We start from the raw sequence: 12,087 nt of genomic DNA, 5'->3' as shown, positions 1-12,087 counted from the left end.
CTGTGGATCCCATGGAACCTTATCCCTTGACCATTAACCACCAGTGATAGTCTGCTTCACAGACATCCAAATAGTTGAGCATTCTACAATAACTATTTTTATCTGTTCAATGAAATGTATATTTTTTATGGAAATTACCTGGGGAGTATTGAAGGTATTGGTCAAATTTAAGTATACTCTGCAGTATTACTGGAAAGAAATCAATTTGTGTATTTTCAAAACCTAAATAATACCAGAAATTATGGGGAAAAGAATGTGGAGGATATGGTTAAGTCTTTGTTTTGTCCACATCTTTCTTAGAAGACAGTGTAGCTCTATCCTGGCCCAAGAATCTTGTGGAGTCCTGATGAAATCCACAGATGAAAGACTAAGGTATATACTTACATGTGAAATGTATGCTGTGGCATGTATAGACAAACTAGGGTCATCATAGAAGTGTAAAACTGGAGTTGGCAACCTGTATAGAATCAGACTAAACTGGATTGTTGTGTTGCAAACATTCTGGTTAATAGGTTTAACCTGTGAATTACAAAGCTTTAAGTGGCCCCACAATTTCTGTAGCTATCCTCCGGTGAATACAAAGTCCAAACTGTAGGTCTTACCGAAAGGTGGTCAAAAAAATTCTGTTGGGCTAAAACAAATCAAGTGTCTCGCAAGTACAGGTTTCATTGATGCTGACTAGGTCCTCATCATCCTTGTCCCACGGGTAATTCAGTGAGATGATACATTTTATCTTAACCTTTTACTTATTCCTAGAAAGAGAATCAAGAATCTCTGCTAGTTTGATACTAATCGTGATAATACAGAAAAAGATTTCCCACATTATGTAATGTGACTGGTAACAGTCAAAATACAAGAATATTATGTAATATTTACTAAAGGATTCACATGCACACTCACACACAAACATACATACCCATGTCTCAATCATATGAAACATTTGTACTTATTTTGTTTCCATCTGAAAACATCTAGTTGTGTGTGTGTGTATATATATGTAGATAGATATAGATGAACCAAAGTTCAGAAGAAATACATAAACCTATCTATGGATTAGAGGAATACCTCTAATTCCAATGTCTGATAACAGATAATATTCCTTGAAAATGAAAATAATGACAATAATTTCTTACAAGACTAATAATGCTTTTTCCATAATATGAATATAAATCTCAAAATAGTTATAAGTGTCACCACACAGCAGAAGTGGAACAAATATATGGTCTTTCAAGAATATCATTTTAGTGTCCTTTACTCTCAAAAATCAAAGTGAATTTCACTTACACCAGTTATACTTACAAGTATTTTTTTTTAATTCAAATGAGTCAGTTACTTAGAGAAGCGAGACAGGAAAGATCCAGATTCCCATGAGCCTCTGCGGTTGCAGGCAGCGGCAGTTGGAGGCGGAGGCCGAGACAGAGGCGGAAGCGGAAGTGGATGCAGAGAAGGGAGGGGGAATATGGAGGAGGTCCCCAGGTGGACCAGACTGGACCGATCTCCATCCCCAGCTCCAGAATGAACCCAATGTCTAATCCACGTGCACTTGCTACAAGACCCTGGACGCACCGCCTCGCTGTTGATTGCTATCTTTCAGAAAAAAGAAAGTGAGTATTTCCAATTGTGGACTAAAGGTGAGTTGAGTTGAAATGACAAGAAGGATGACAGATTGATAGACAGCCTGGACATTCACTTATTTTGAGCCTGCATCAGTCAGACACTAACTACCATTTTCTGTGGCGGGAGTTTACAAATGACTGACAGGGCTGAAAGCCAAATTTACCCGATTGGTTGTATCTACAATATATTGAAGAATTCTCTCTAACATTAAATTTTCTCACATTTTTTGAAGTGGATCTTTAGGAATATTATTTACAGATGACCTGAACGTTTATCCCCTAAAGTGAATAAAGTGTATTATTGATGTCTTTCCCCAAATCCATTTACAAACTGATGAGACCATACCTTAAATTATTTACTTGATAATGTCAATACCAACTTCATACCTTCTAGAATAACATGGAGGCTATGATCATTGCCAGTTTAGATTATATGTGATGTGGCTCCAGAAAACATCTCCACAGTCATAAGTTACAGTGCAACCTTGTATACAGCTTCATTTAATCACATCAGTTTTCTCTAGTATGTGCAGAATCACCAAAACAAGACCCAGTGCCTGCAGTTTTCCTTGATTAGTGGAGGGACAGGAGCTGCTTCTCATCTCTTCCTACTAATTAGGAAACTATGAGGTTGAGAGGCTTACATGGGTTGCCTCTTGTGTATAAGGATCATAATCAGGGATTCCTTCCTCTGCAGTTTATATGGAAACAAGCAAGAGGACACCTGCTTCTCATAGTTTAAATATTTTATTTTGAGAACATGTCTACTGCAGAGTCCACGTATCCCACACAGGATAAGTCAGCTTTAACAATGCTCGTATCACTGGTATGTGCTTGCACATCTGCCCCCTTTTCTTTGTTTCTTTCTTTGCAGATGTTTACATTTTTATTGAATATATTCTTCATTTACATTTCAAATGTTATACCTTTTCCCAGTTTCTCCCTCCCTGAAAACCCCCAACTAATCCTCCCACCCTCTGCCTCCAAAAATATGACCCTCCACCCAAACCACTCCAACCTACTCCCCCTTGATTTCCCCATGCTGGGGCATCTACTGAGCCTTCATAGGACCAAGGACTTCTCCCACAGATGCCCATCAAAGCATTCCTCTGTCACTCTTTTGGCTGGAACCATGTGTACCCCTTTATTGATGGCTTAGTCCCTAGATGCCTTGGGGCATCTGGTTGGTCAACATCATCTTTCTTCCCTGTGTAATTCTTTCTTTTTTTTTATTCAATATAATTTTTTATTTACATTTCAAATGATTTCCCATTTTCGAGCCCCCCACTCCCCGAAAATCCAATAAGCCCCCTTCTCTCCCCCTGTCCTCCCACCCACCCCTTCCCACTTCCCCGTTCTGGTTTTGCCGAATACTGCTTCACTGAGTCTTTCCAGAACAAGGGGCCACTCCTCCTTTCTTCTTGTACCTCATTTGATGTGTGGATTATGTTTTGGGTATTCCAGTTTTCTAGGTTAAGAACCACTTATTAGTGAGTGCATACCATGCTTAACCTTTTGAGTCTGAGTTACCTCACTTAGTATGATGTTCTCTAGCTCCATCCATTTGCCTAAGAATTTCATGAATTCATTGTTTCTAATGGCTGAATAGTACTCCATTGTGTAGATATACCACATTTTTTGCATCCACTCTTCTGTTGAGGGATACCTGGGTTCTTTCCAGCATCTGGCAATTATAAATAGGGCTGCTATGAACATAGTAGAGCATGTATCCTTATTACATGGTGGGGAATCCTCTGGGTATATGCCCAGGAGTGGTATAGCAGGATCTTCTGGAAGTGAGGTGCCCAGTTTTCAGAGGAACCGCCAGACTGATTTCCAGAGTGATTGTACCAATTTGCAACCCCACCAGCAGTGGAGGAGTGTTCCTCTTTCTCCACACCCTCTCCAACACCTGCTGTCTTCTGAATTTTTAATCTTAGCCATTCTGACTGGTGTAAGGTGAAATCTCAGGGTTGTTTTGATTTGCATTTCCCTAATGACTAATGAAGTTGAGCATTTTTTAAAATGCTTCTCCACCATCCGAAGTTCTTCAGGTGAGAATTCTTTGTTTAACTCTGTACCCCATTTTTTAATAGGGTTGTTTGATTTTCTGGAGTCTAACTTCTTGAGTTCTTTATATATATATTGGATATTAGCCCTCTATCTGATGTAGGATTGGTGAAGATCTTTTCCCAATTTGTTGGTTGCCGATTTGTCCTCTTGATGGTGTCCTTTGCCTTACAGAAACTCTGTAATTTTATGAGGTCCCATTTGTCAATTCTTGCTCTTAGAACATACGCTATTGGTGTTCTGTTCAGAAACTTTCTCCCTGTACCGATGTCCTCAAGGGTCTTCCCCAGTTTCTTTTCTATTAGTTTCAGAGTGTCTGGATTTATGTGGAGGTCCTTGATCCATTTGGATTTGAGCTTAGTACAAGGAGACAAGGATGGATCAATTCGCATTCTTCTGCATGCTGCCCTCCAGTTGAACCAGCACCATTTGTTGAAAAGGCTATCTTTTTTCCATTGGATGTTTTCAGCCTCTTTGTCGAGGATCAAGTGGCCATAGGTGTGTGGGTTCATTTCTAGATCTTCAATCCTGTTCCATTGATCCTCCTGCCTGTCACTGTACCAATACCATGCAATTTTTAACACTATTGCTCTGTAGTATTGCTTGAGGTCAGGGATGCTGATTCCCCCAGACTTTCTTTTGTTGCTGAGAATAGTTTTAGCTATCCTGGGTTTTTTGTTATTCCAGATGAATTTGATAATTGCTCTTTCTAACTCTGTGAAGAATTGAGTTGGGATTTTGATGGGTATTGCATTGAATCTGTAGATTATTTTTTGCAAAATGTCCATTTTTTTTCTTTTTTTTAAATTTTTTTATTCGATATAATTTATTTACATTTCAAATGATTTCCCCTTTTCTAGCCCCCCAACTCCCCGAAAGTCCCATAAGCCCCCTTCTCTTCCCCTGTCCTCCCTCCCACCCCTTCCCACTTCCCCGTTCTGGTTTTGCCGAATAGTGTTTCACTGAGTCTTTCCAGAACCAGGGGCCACTCCTCCTTTCTTCTTGTATCTCATTTGATGTGTGGATTATGTTTTGGGTATTCCAGTTTTCTAGGTTAAGAACCACTTATTAGTGAGTGCATACCATGATTCACCTTTTGAGTCTGGGTTACCTCACTTAGTATGATGTTCTCTAGCTCCATCCATTTGCCTAAGAATTTCATGCATTCATTGTTTCTAATGGCTGAATAGTACTCTATTGTGTAGATATACCACATTTTTTGCATCCACTCTTCTGTTGAGGGATACCTGGGTTCTTTCCAGCATCTGGCAATTATAAATAGGGCTGCTATGAACATAGTAGAGCATGTATCCTTATTACATGGTGGGGAATCCTCTGGGTATATGCCCAGGAGTGGTATAGCAGGATCTTCTGGAAGTGAGGTGCCCAGTTTTCGGAGGAACCGCCAGACTGCTTTCCAGAGTGGTTGTACCAATTTGCAACCCCACCAGCAGTGGAGGAGTGTTCCTCTTTCTCCACACCCTCTCCAACACCTGCTGTCTCCTGAATTTTTAATCTTAGCCATTCTGACTGGTGTAAGATGAAATCTTAGGGTTGTTTTGATTTGCATTTCCCTAATGACTAATGAAGTTGAGCATTTTTTAAGATGCTTCTCCGCCATCCGAAGTTCTTCAGGTGAGAATTCTTTGTTGAACTCTGTACCCCATTTTTTAATAGTGTTGTTCAGTTTTCTGGAGTCTAACTTCTTGAGTTCTTTATATATATTGGATATTAGCCCTCTATCTGATGTAGGATTGGTGAAGATCTTTTCCCAATTTGTTGGTTGCCGATCTGTCCTCTTGATGGTGTATTTTGCCTTACAGAAAGTCTGTAACCTTATGAGGTCCCATTTGTCAATTCTTGTTCTTAGAGCATATGCTATTGGTGTTCTGTTCAGAAACTTTCTCCCTGTACCGATGTTCTCAAGGGTCTTCCCCAGTTTCTTTTCTATTAGCTTCAGAGTTTCTGGATTTATGTGGAGGTCCATGATCCATTTGGATTTGAGCTTAGTACAAGGAGACAAGGATGGATCAATTCGCATTCTTCTGCATGCTGCCCTCCAGTTGAACCAGCACCATTTGTTGAAAAGGCTATCTTTTTTCCATTGGATGTTTTCAGCCTCTTTGTCGAGGATCAAGTGGGCATAGGTGTGTGGGTTCATTTCTGGATCTTCAATCCTGTTCCATTGATCCTCCTGCCTGTCACTGTACCAATACCATGCAGTTTTTAACACTATTGCTCTGTAGTATTGCTTGAGGTCAGGGATACTGATTCCCCCAGACTTTCTTTTGTTGCTGAGAATAGTTTTAGCTATCCTGGGTTTTTTGTTGTTCCAGATGAATTTGATAATTGCTCTTTCTAACTCTGTGAAGAATTGAGTTGGGATTTTGATGGGTATTGCATTGAATCTGTATATTGCTTTTGGCAAAATGTCCATTTTAACTATATTGATTCTACCGATCCATGAGCATGGCAGGTTTTCCCATTTTTTGAGGTCTTCTTCCATTTCGTTCTTCAGAGTCTTGAAGTTCTTGTCATACAGATCTTTCACATGTTTGATAAGAGTCACCCCAAGATACTTTATACTGTTTGTGGCTATTGTGAAGAGGGTCATTTCCCTAATTTCTTTCTCAGCCTGCTTATCCTTTGAGTATAGGAAGGCCACTGATTTGCTTGAGTTGATTTTATAACCTGCCACTTTGCTGAAGTTATTTATCAGCTGTAGGAGTTCTCTAGTGGAGTTTTTTGGGTCACGACTATCATGTCGTCTGCAAATAATGAAAGTTTGACTTCTTCCTTTCCAATTTGTATCCCTTTGACCTCCTTATGTTGTCGAATTGCCCGAGCTAGTACCACAAGTACAATATTGAAAAGATAAGGAGAAAGGGGGCAGCCCTGTCTAGTCCCTGATTTGAGTGGGATTGCTTTAAGTTTCTCTCCATTTAGTTTGATGCTGGCTACCGGTTTGCTGTATATTGCTTTTACTATGTTTAGGTATGGGCCTTGAATTCCTGTTCTCTCCAAGACTTTAAGCATGAAAGGATGCTGAATTTTGTCAAATGCTTTCTCAGCATCCAATGAAATGACCATGTGGTTTTGTTCTTTGAGTTTGTTTATGTAGTGGATTGCATTGATGGCTTTCCGTATATTGAACCAACCCTGCATTCCCAGGATAAAGCCTACTTGATCATGGTGGATGATCGTTTTGATGAGTTCTTGGATTCGGTTGGCAAGAATTTTATTGAGTATTTTTGCATCGATGTTCATAAGGGAAATTGGTCTGAAGTTCTCTTTCTTTGTTGGATCTTTGTGTGGCTTTGGTATCAGCGTAATTGTGGCTTCGTAGAAGGAATTGGGTAGTGTTCCTTCTGTTTCTATTTTGTGGAATAATTTGAAGAGTATTGGTGTTAACTCTTCTTTGAAGGTCTGATAGAATTCTGCACTGAAACCATCTGGTCCTGTGCCTTTTTTGGTTGGAAGACTTTCTATGACTCTTTCTATTTCTTTAGGCATTATGGGACTGTTTAGATGATCTATTGGGTCCTGATTTAATTTTGGTATTTGGTATCTGTCAAGGAAATTGTCCATTTCCTCCAGATTCTCCAGTTGTGTTGAGTACAGGCTCTTGTAGTAGGATGTGATGATTTTTTGGATTTCCTCAGTGTCCGTTGTTATATCTCCCTTTTCATTTCTAAGTTTGTTAATTTGGATACTTTCTCTGTGCCCTTTGGTCAGTCTGGCTAAGGGTTTATCTATCTTGTTGATTTTCTCAAAGAACCAGCTCCTGGTTTTGTTGATTCTTTGTATGGTTCTCTTTGTTTCTACTTGATTGATTTCAGCCCTGAGTTTGATGATTTCCTGCCTTCTACTCCTCCTGGGTGAAATAGCTTCTTTTTGTTCCAGGGCTTTCAGGTGTGTCATTAAGCTGGTAATGTGTGCTCTCTCCATTTTCTTTTTGGAGGCACTCAGGGCTATGAGTTTTCCTCTTAGCATTGCTTTCATTGTGTCCTATAGATTTGGGTATGTTGTGTTTTCATTTTCATTGTGTTCTAAAAAGTCTTTAATTTCTTTCTTTAGTTCTTCCTTGACCAAGGTATCATTGAGTAGAATATTGTTCAATTTCCACGTGTATGTGGGTTTTCTGTTGTTTTTGTTGCTATTGAAGACCACTTTTACTCCATAGTGATCTGATAGGAGGCCTGGGATTAGTTCGATCTTCTTATATTTGTTGAGGTCTGTCTTGTGACCAATTATATGGTCGATTTTGGAGAAGGTACCATGAGGTGCTGAGAAAAAGGTATATTCTTTTGCTTTAGGATAGAATGTTCTATATATATCTGTTAAATCTAATTGGTCCAAAGCTTCAATTAGTTTCATTATGTCCCTGTTTAGTTTTTGTTTTCCTGGTCCATTGAGGAAAGTGCAGTGTTGAAGTCACCCACAATTATTGTGTTAGGTGCAATGTGTTCTTTGAGCTTTAATAAAGTTTCTTTTACGAAAGAGGGTGCCCTTGCATTTGGAGCATAAATGTTCAGGATTGAGAGTTCTTCTTGTTGTATTTTTCCTTTGACCAGCAAGAAGTGTCCCTCAGAATCTCTTTTGATGTCTTTAGGTTGAAAGTCATTTTTATCTGATCTTAGAATGGCTACTCCAGCTTGTTTCCTGAGACCATTTGCTTGTAAAATTGACTTCCAGCCTTTTACTCTAAGATAGTGTTTGTCTTTGACCCTTAGGTGTGTTTCCTGTAAGCAGCAAAATGTAGGGTCCTGTTTATGTATCCAGTCAGTTAGTCTATGTCTTTTTATTGGGGCATTGAGTCCATTGATGTTAAGAGATATTAAGGAATAGTGATTGTTATTTCCTGTCATTTTTGATGTTATTTTTTAAATTTGATTGGTTAACTTCTTTTGGGTTTGGTGAAAGGTTACTATCTTGCTTTTTCCAGGGTGAAGTTTCCCTCCTTGTATTGGTGTTTTCCTCCTATTATCCTTTCTAGGGCTGGGTTTGTGGATAGATATTGGGTAAACTTGGTTTTGTCATGGAATATCTTAGTTTGTCCATCTACGGTGATTGAGAGTTTTGCTGGATATAGTAGTTTTGGCTGGCATTTGTGTTCTCTTAGAGTCTGCATGAGATCAGCCCAGGATCTTCTAGCCTTCATAGTCTCAGGTGAAAAGTCTACTGTGATTCTGGTAGGTCTTCCTTTATATGCTACTTGGCCTTTTTCTCTTACTGCCTTTAATATTCTTTCTTTGTTTAGTACATTTGGTGTTTTGATTATTTTGTGACGGGAAGTATTTCTCTTCTGGTCTAGTCTGTTTGGAGTTCTGTAGGCTTCTTGTATATTCATGGGCATCTCTCTCTTTAGGTTAGGGAAGTTTTCTTCCATAATTTTATTGAAGATATTTGCTGGCCCTTTAAGTTGTAAATCTTCACTCTCATCTATGCCTATAATCCTTAGGTTTGGTCTTCTCATTGTGTCCTGGATTTCCTGGATATTTTGGGTTACAAGCTTTTTGCTTTTTGCATTTTCTTTAACTGTTGAGTCCATGGTTTCTATGGTATCTTCAGCATCTGAGATTCTTTCTTCTATCTCTTGTATTCTGTTGTTGATATTTGCATCTATGTCCACTGATTTCTTCCCAAGGCTTTCTATCTCCAAAGTTGTCTCCCTTTCAGTTTTCTTAGTTTTTTCTACTTCTGATTTTAGATCCTGGATGGTTTTGCTTAGCTCCTTCACTTTCTTGTTTGTACTTTCCTGTAATTCTTTAAGAGATTTTTGTGTTTCCTCTTTCATGACCTCAGCCTGTTGACCAAAGTTCTCCTGTATCTCTTTAAGTGTCTTTTGTGTTTCCTCATTATTGACTTTTGTGTTCTCCTGGATTTCTTTCAATGATATTTGTGTTTCCCTTGCAGGGGCTTCTAACTTTTGATCCATTTCCTCCTGAATTTCTTTAAGTATGTCCTTCATGTGTTCCTGTACCAGCATCATGACCAGTGATTTTAAATCCAAATCTTGTTTTACTGGTGTGATGGGGTATCCATGACATGCTGGTAAAGGAGAATTGGGTTCAGATGTTGCCATATTGCATTGATTTTTGTTAGTGATGTTCCTGCGTTTGCCTTTTGCCATCTAGTTCTCATTGGTGTTAGTTGGTCTTGTCAATGCTGGACTCACCAGTGCAAGCTGCCCCTTCCCAGGTGGCCTCTGGTGCACAGCTTACCTCCTGCACTGCCTGGAGACAGGGTGCTGTTGCCCAGGCTGCTCAGACCCCGAAGCAGACACCTGAAGCCTCCTGCTGGGGCCAGCTGGATTCACCCGAGCACACTGACTTCTCCCTGCTGGCTGCCCGGAAGCCCCTCCTGCCTCTCTCAGGACCTGGAGATGTGGTGCTGCTGCCCAGGCTGATCTGGATCTGGAAGCGGAGAGGTCTGAGGGCTACCGCCAGAGGCCTCAGGACTGAAGCCTAAGCTCTGTGCCACAGGAACAAACTGTGCTGTGAGCTCCCAGACTGCCTCTGGGTGCACACCAGGTCTCCCGCACTTCCTGGAGACCAAGTGCTGTGGCCCAGGCTGTTCAGATCCCAAAGCAGACACCTGGAGGCTCCTGCAGAGGACCACTGGATTCATGAGAGCACACTGACTTCTCCCCATTGGCCGCCCGGAAGCCCCTGAATTTCTTTATGTATGTTATTCATGTATTCCTCTACCAGCATCATGACCAGTGATTTTAAATCCAAATCTTGTTTTTCTGGTGTGATGGGGTATCCAGGGCATGCTATTAAAAGAGAATTGGGTTCAGATGCTGCCATATTGCCTTGATTTCTGTTAGTGACATTCCTGCCTTTGCCTTTTGCCATCTAGTTCTCACTGGTGTTAGTTGGTCTTGTCAATGCTGGACTTACCAGTGCAAGCTGCCTCTTCCCAGGTGGCCTCTGGTGCACAGCTGACCTCCTGCACTGCCTGGAGACAGGGTGCTATGGCCCAGGATGTTCAGATCCGGAAGCAGACCCCTGAAGGGTCCAGCCAAGGCCTGCTGGACTCACCAGAGCATACTGACTCCTCCCAGCCAGCCTCCCTGGTGCCCCCCTGGCCTCTTGCAGGACCTGGAGATGTGGCATTGCAGCCCAGGCTGTTCTGGATCCCGAAGCAGAGATCTGAAGGCTCCCGCCAGAGGCCTCAGGACTGGAACCTAAGCTCTGTGCCTCCAGAGCAAGCTGTGCACTCCCAGTTTGCCTCCGGGTGCACACCAGGCCTCTTGCACTTCCTTGAGACTGAGTGCTGTGGCCCAGGCTGTTCAGACACCTGAAGGCTCCTGCCAGGGCCTGCTGGACTCACCAGAGCACACTGACTCCTCCCAGTCGGCCTCCCGGGTGCCCCTCTCCAAAATTATTTTCAATTGTGATTAAAGAAAATAAACTTAAGACTAATCAAAGACTTCTTAGATACTACTGACATGTAAGTACCACTTGTTGCACCTATTCTGATACCTGGCAGTACTGGTTATTGTCATACTTCATAGGTGTTGCAAGTTCAACAGTCAATTGCTTCCCTAACATGTCAACATGCCTACTGTTTTATATACCATAGAAATTCATTTTTAAGGTAGAGGCTTCTAAGTCATAACTCGTTAGAATCAGTTGAGTTCAGAGACATCCCTGTAAGATTTCTTTGGGAACAAGCACTCAACCACTCAACCCTAAGAAAAAGCCTAGGTCTACCTCAAACATGGGTATTTTGGGGAAAGTCATGTGAAATAATTTAACAATAGGAAGGATTTCTCTTAACAGGATTGACATCATGGCTAGGCTAGAAATTTAGACAGATTTATGGAGCTAGTGAGGCCATACCCTTGAAAATTCATCACACTGATTTACTAGATCAGCTCATTTCCTATCTGTAGCATTCTAAATATTTTTTTAATTTATTTTTTTTCACACCATATTTTATCTCCTGACCCCATCCACTCTCAAATTCTCCACATCCCATACCTCCACCCCACCCTTCTGTGTCCACATGGATGTCCTCATCCTCCTCCCCACTTGACCTCTAAACTCCCTGGGGTCTTCTATGTCTTGAGGGTTAGGTGAATCATCTCTGAATGAACACAGACCTGGCAGTCTTCTATTGTACATGTGTTGAGAGCCTCATATCAGCTGGTGTATGATGCCTGTTTGTTGATCCACTATTTGTGAGATCAGAGAGGTCCAGATTGAGACTGCTGGTCCTCCTACAGGGTCTCCCTCTTTAGCTGATTTCAGCCTTCCCTAATTCAAGAACAGGGGTCAGCTGCTTCTGTTCATTAGTTGGTTGCTAGTTTCTACCTCTGAATTTGTAAGACTCTGGCAGGGCCCCTCTGGAGACAGCCATGGCATGCTCTTTTTGGTACAAGCTTCTAGTC

The 12,087-nt window shown here is 41.1% G+C and overlaps 1 protein-coding gene across 1 annotated transcript in view; it reads right to left on the bottom strand.

Annotated features, from left to right (window-relative positions):
- LOC127683711 (rho GTPase-activating protein 20-like) overlaps window positions 1-12,087 on the bottom strand; it is a 106,029-nt gene that overhangs the window by 9,532 nt on the left and 84,410 nt on the right. Inside the window, exon 15 of the mRNA XM_052180972.1 lies at window positions 1,334-1,587. Within this exon, the coding sequence (XP_052036932.1) occupies window positions 1,334-1,587 (254 nt within the window). The remainder of the gene's footprint in view (window positions 1-1,333; window positions 1,588-12,087) is intronic.

Source organism: Apodemus sylvaticus, chromosome 4 (assembly GCF_947179515.1).
Source record: "Apodemus sylvaticus chromosome 4, mApoSyl1.1, whole genome shotgun sequence".
Taxonomy (NCBI): Eukaryota; Metazoa; Chordata; class Mammalia; order Rodentia; family Muridae; genus Apodemus; species Apodemus sylvaticus.
The sequence above is the reverse complement of the archived record's forward strand: the minus strand, read 5'-3'. Positions and strand labels throughout refer to the sequence as shown.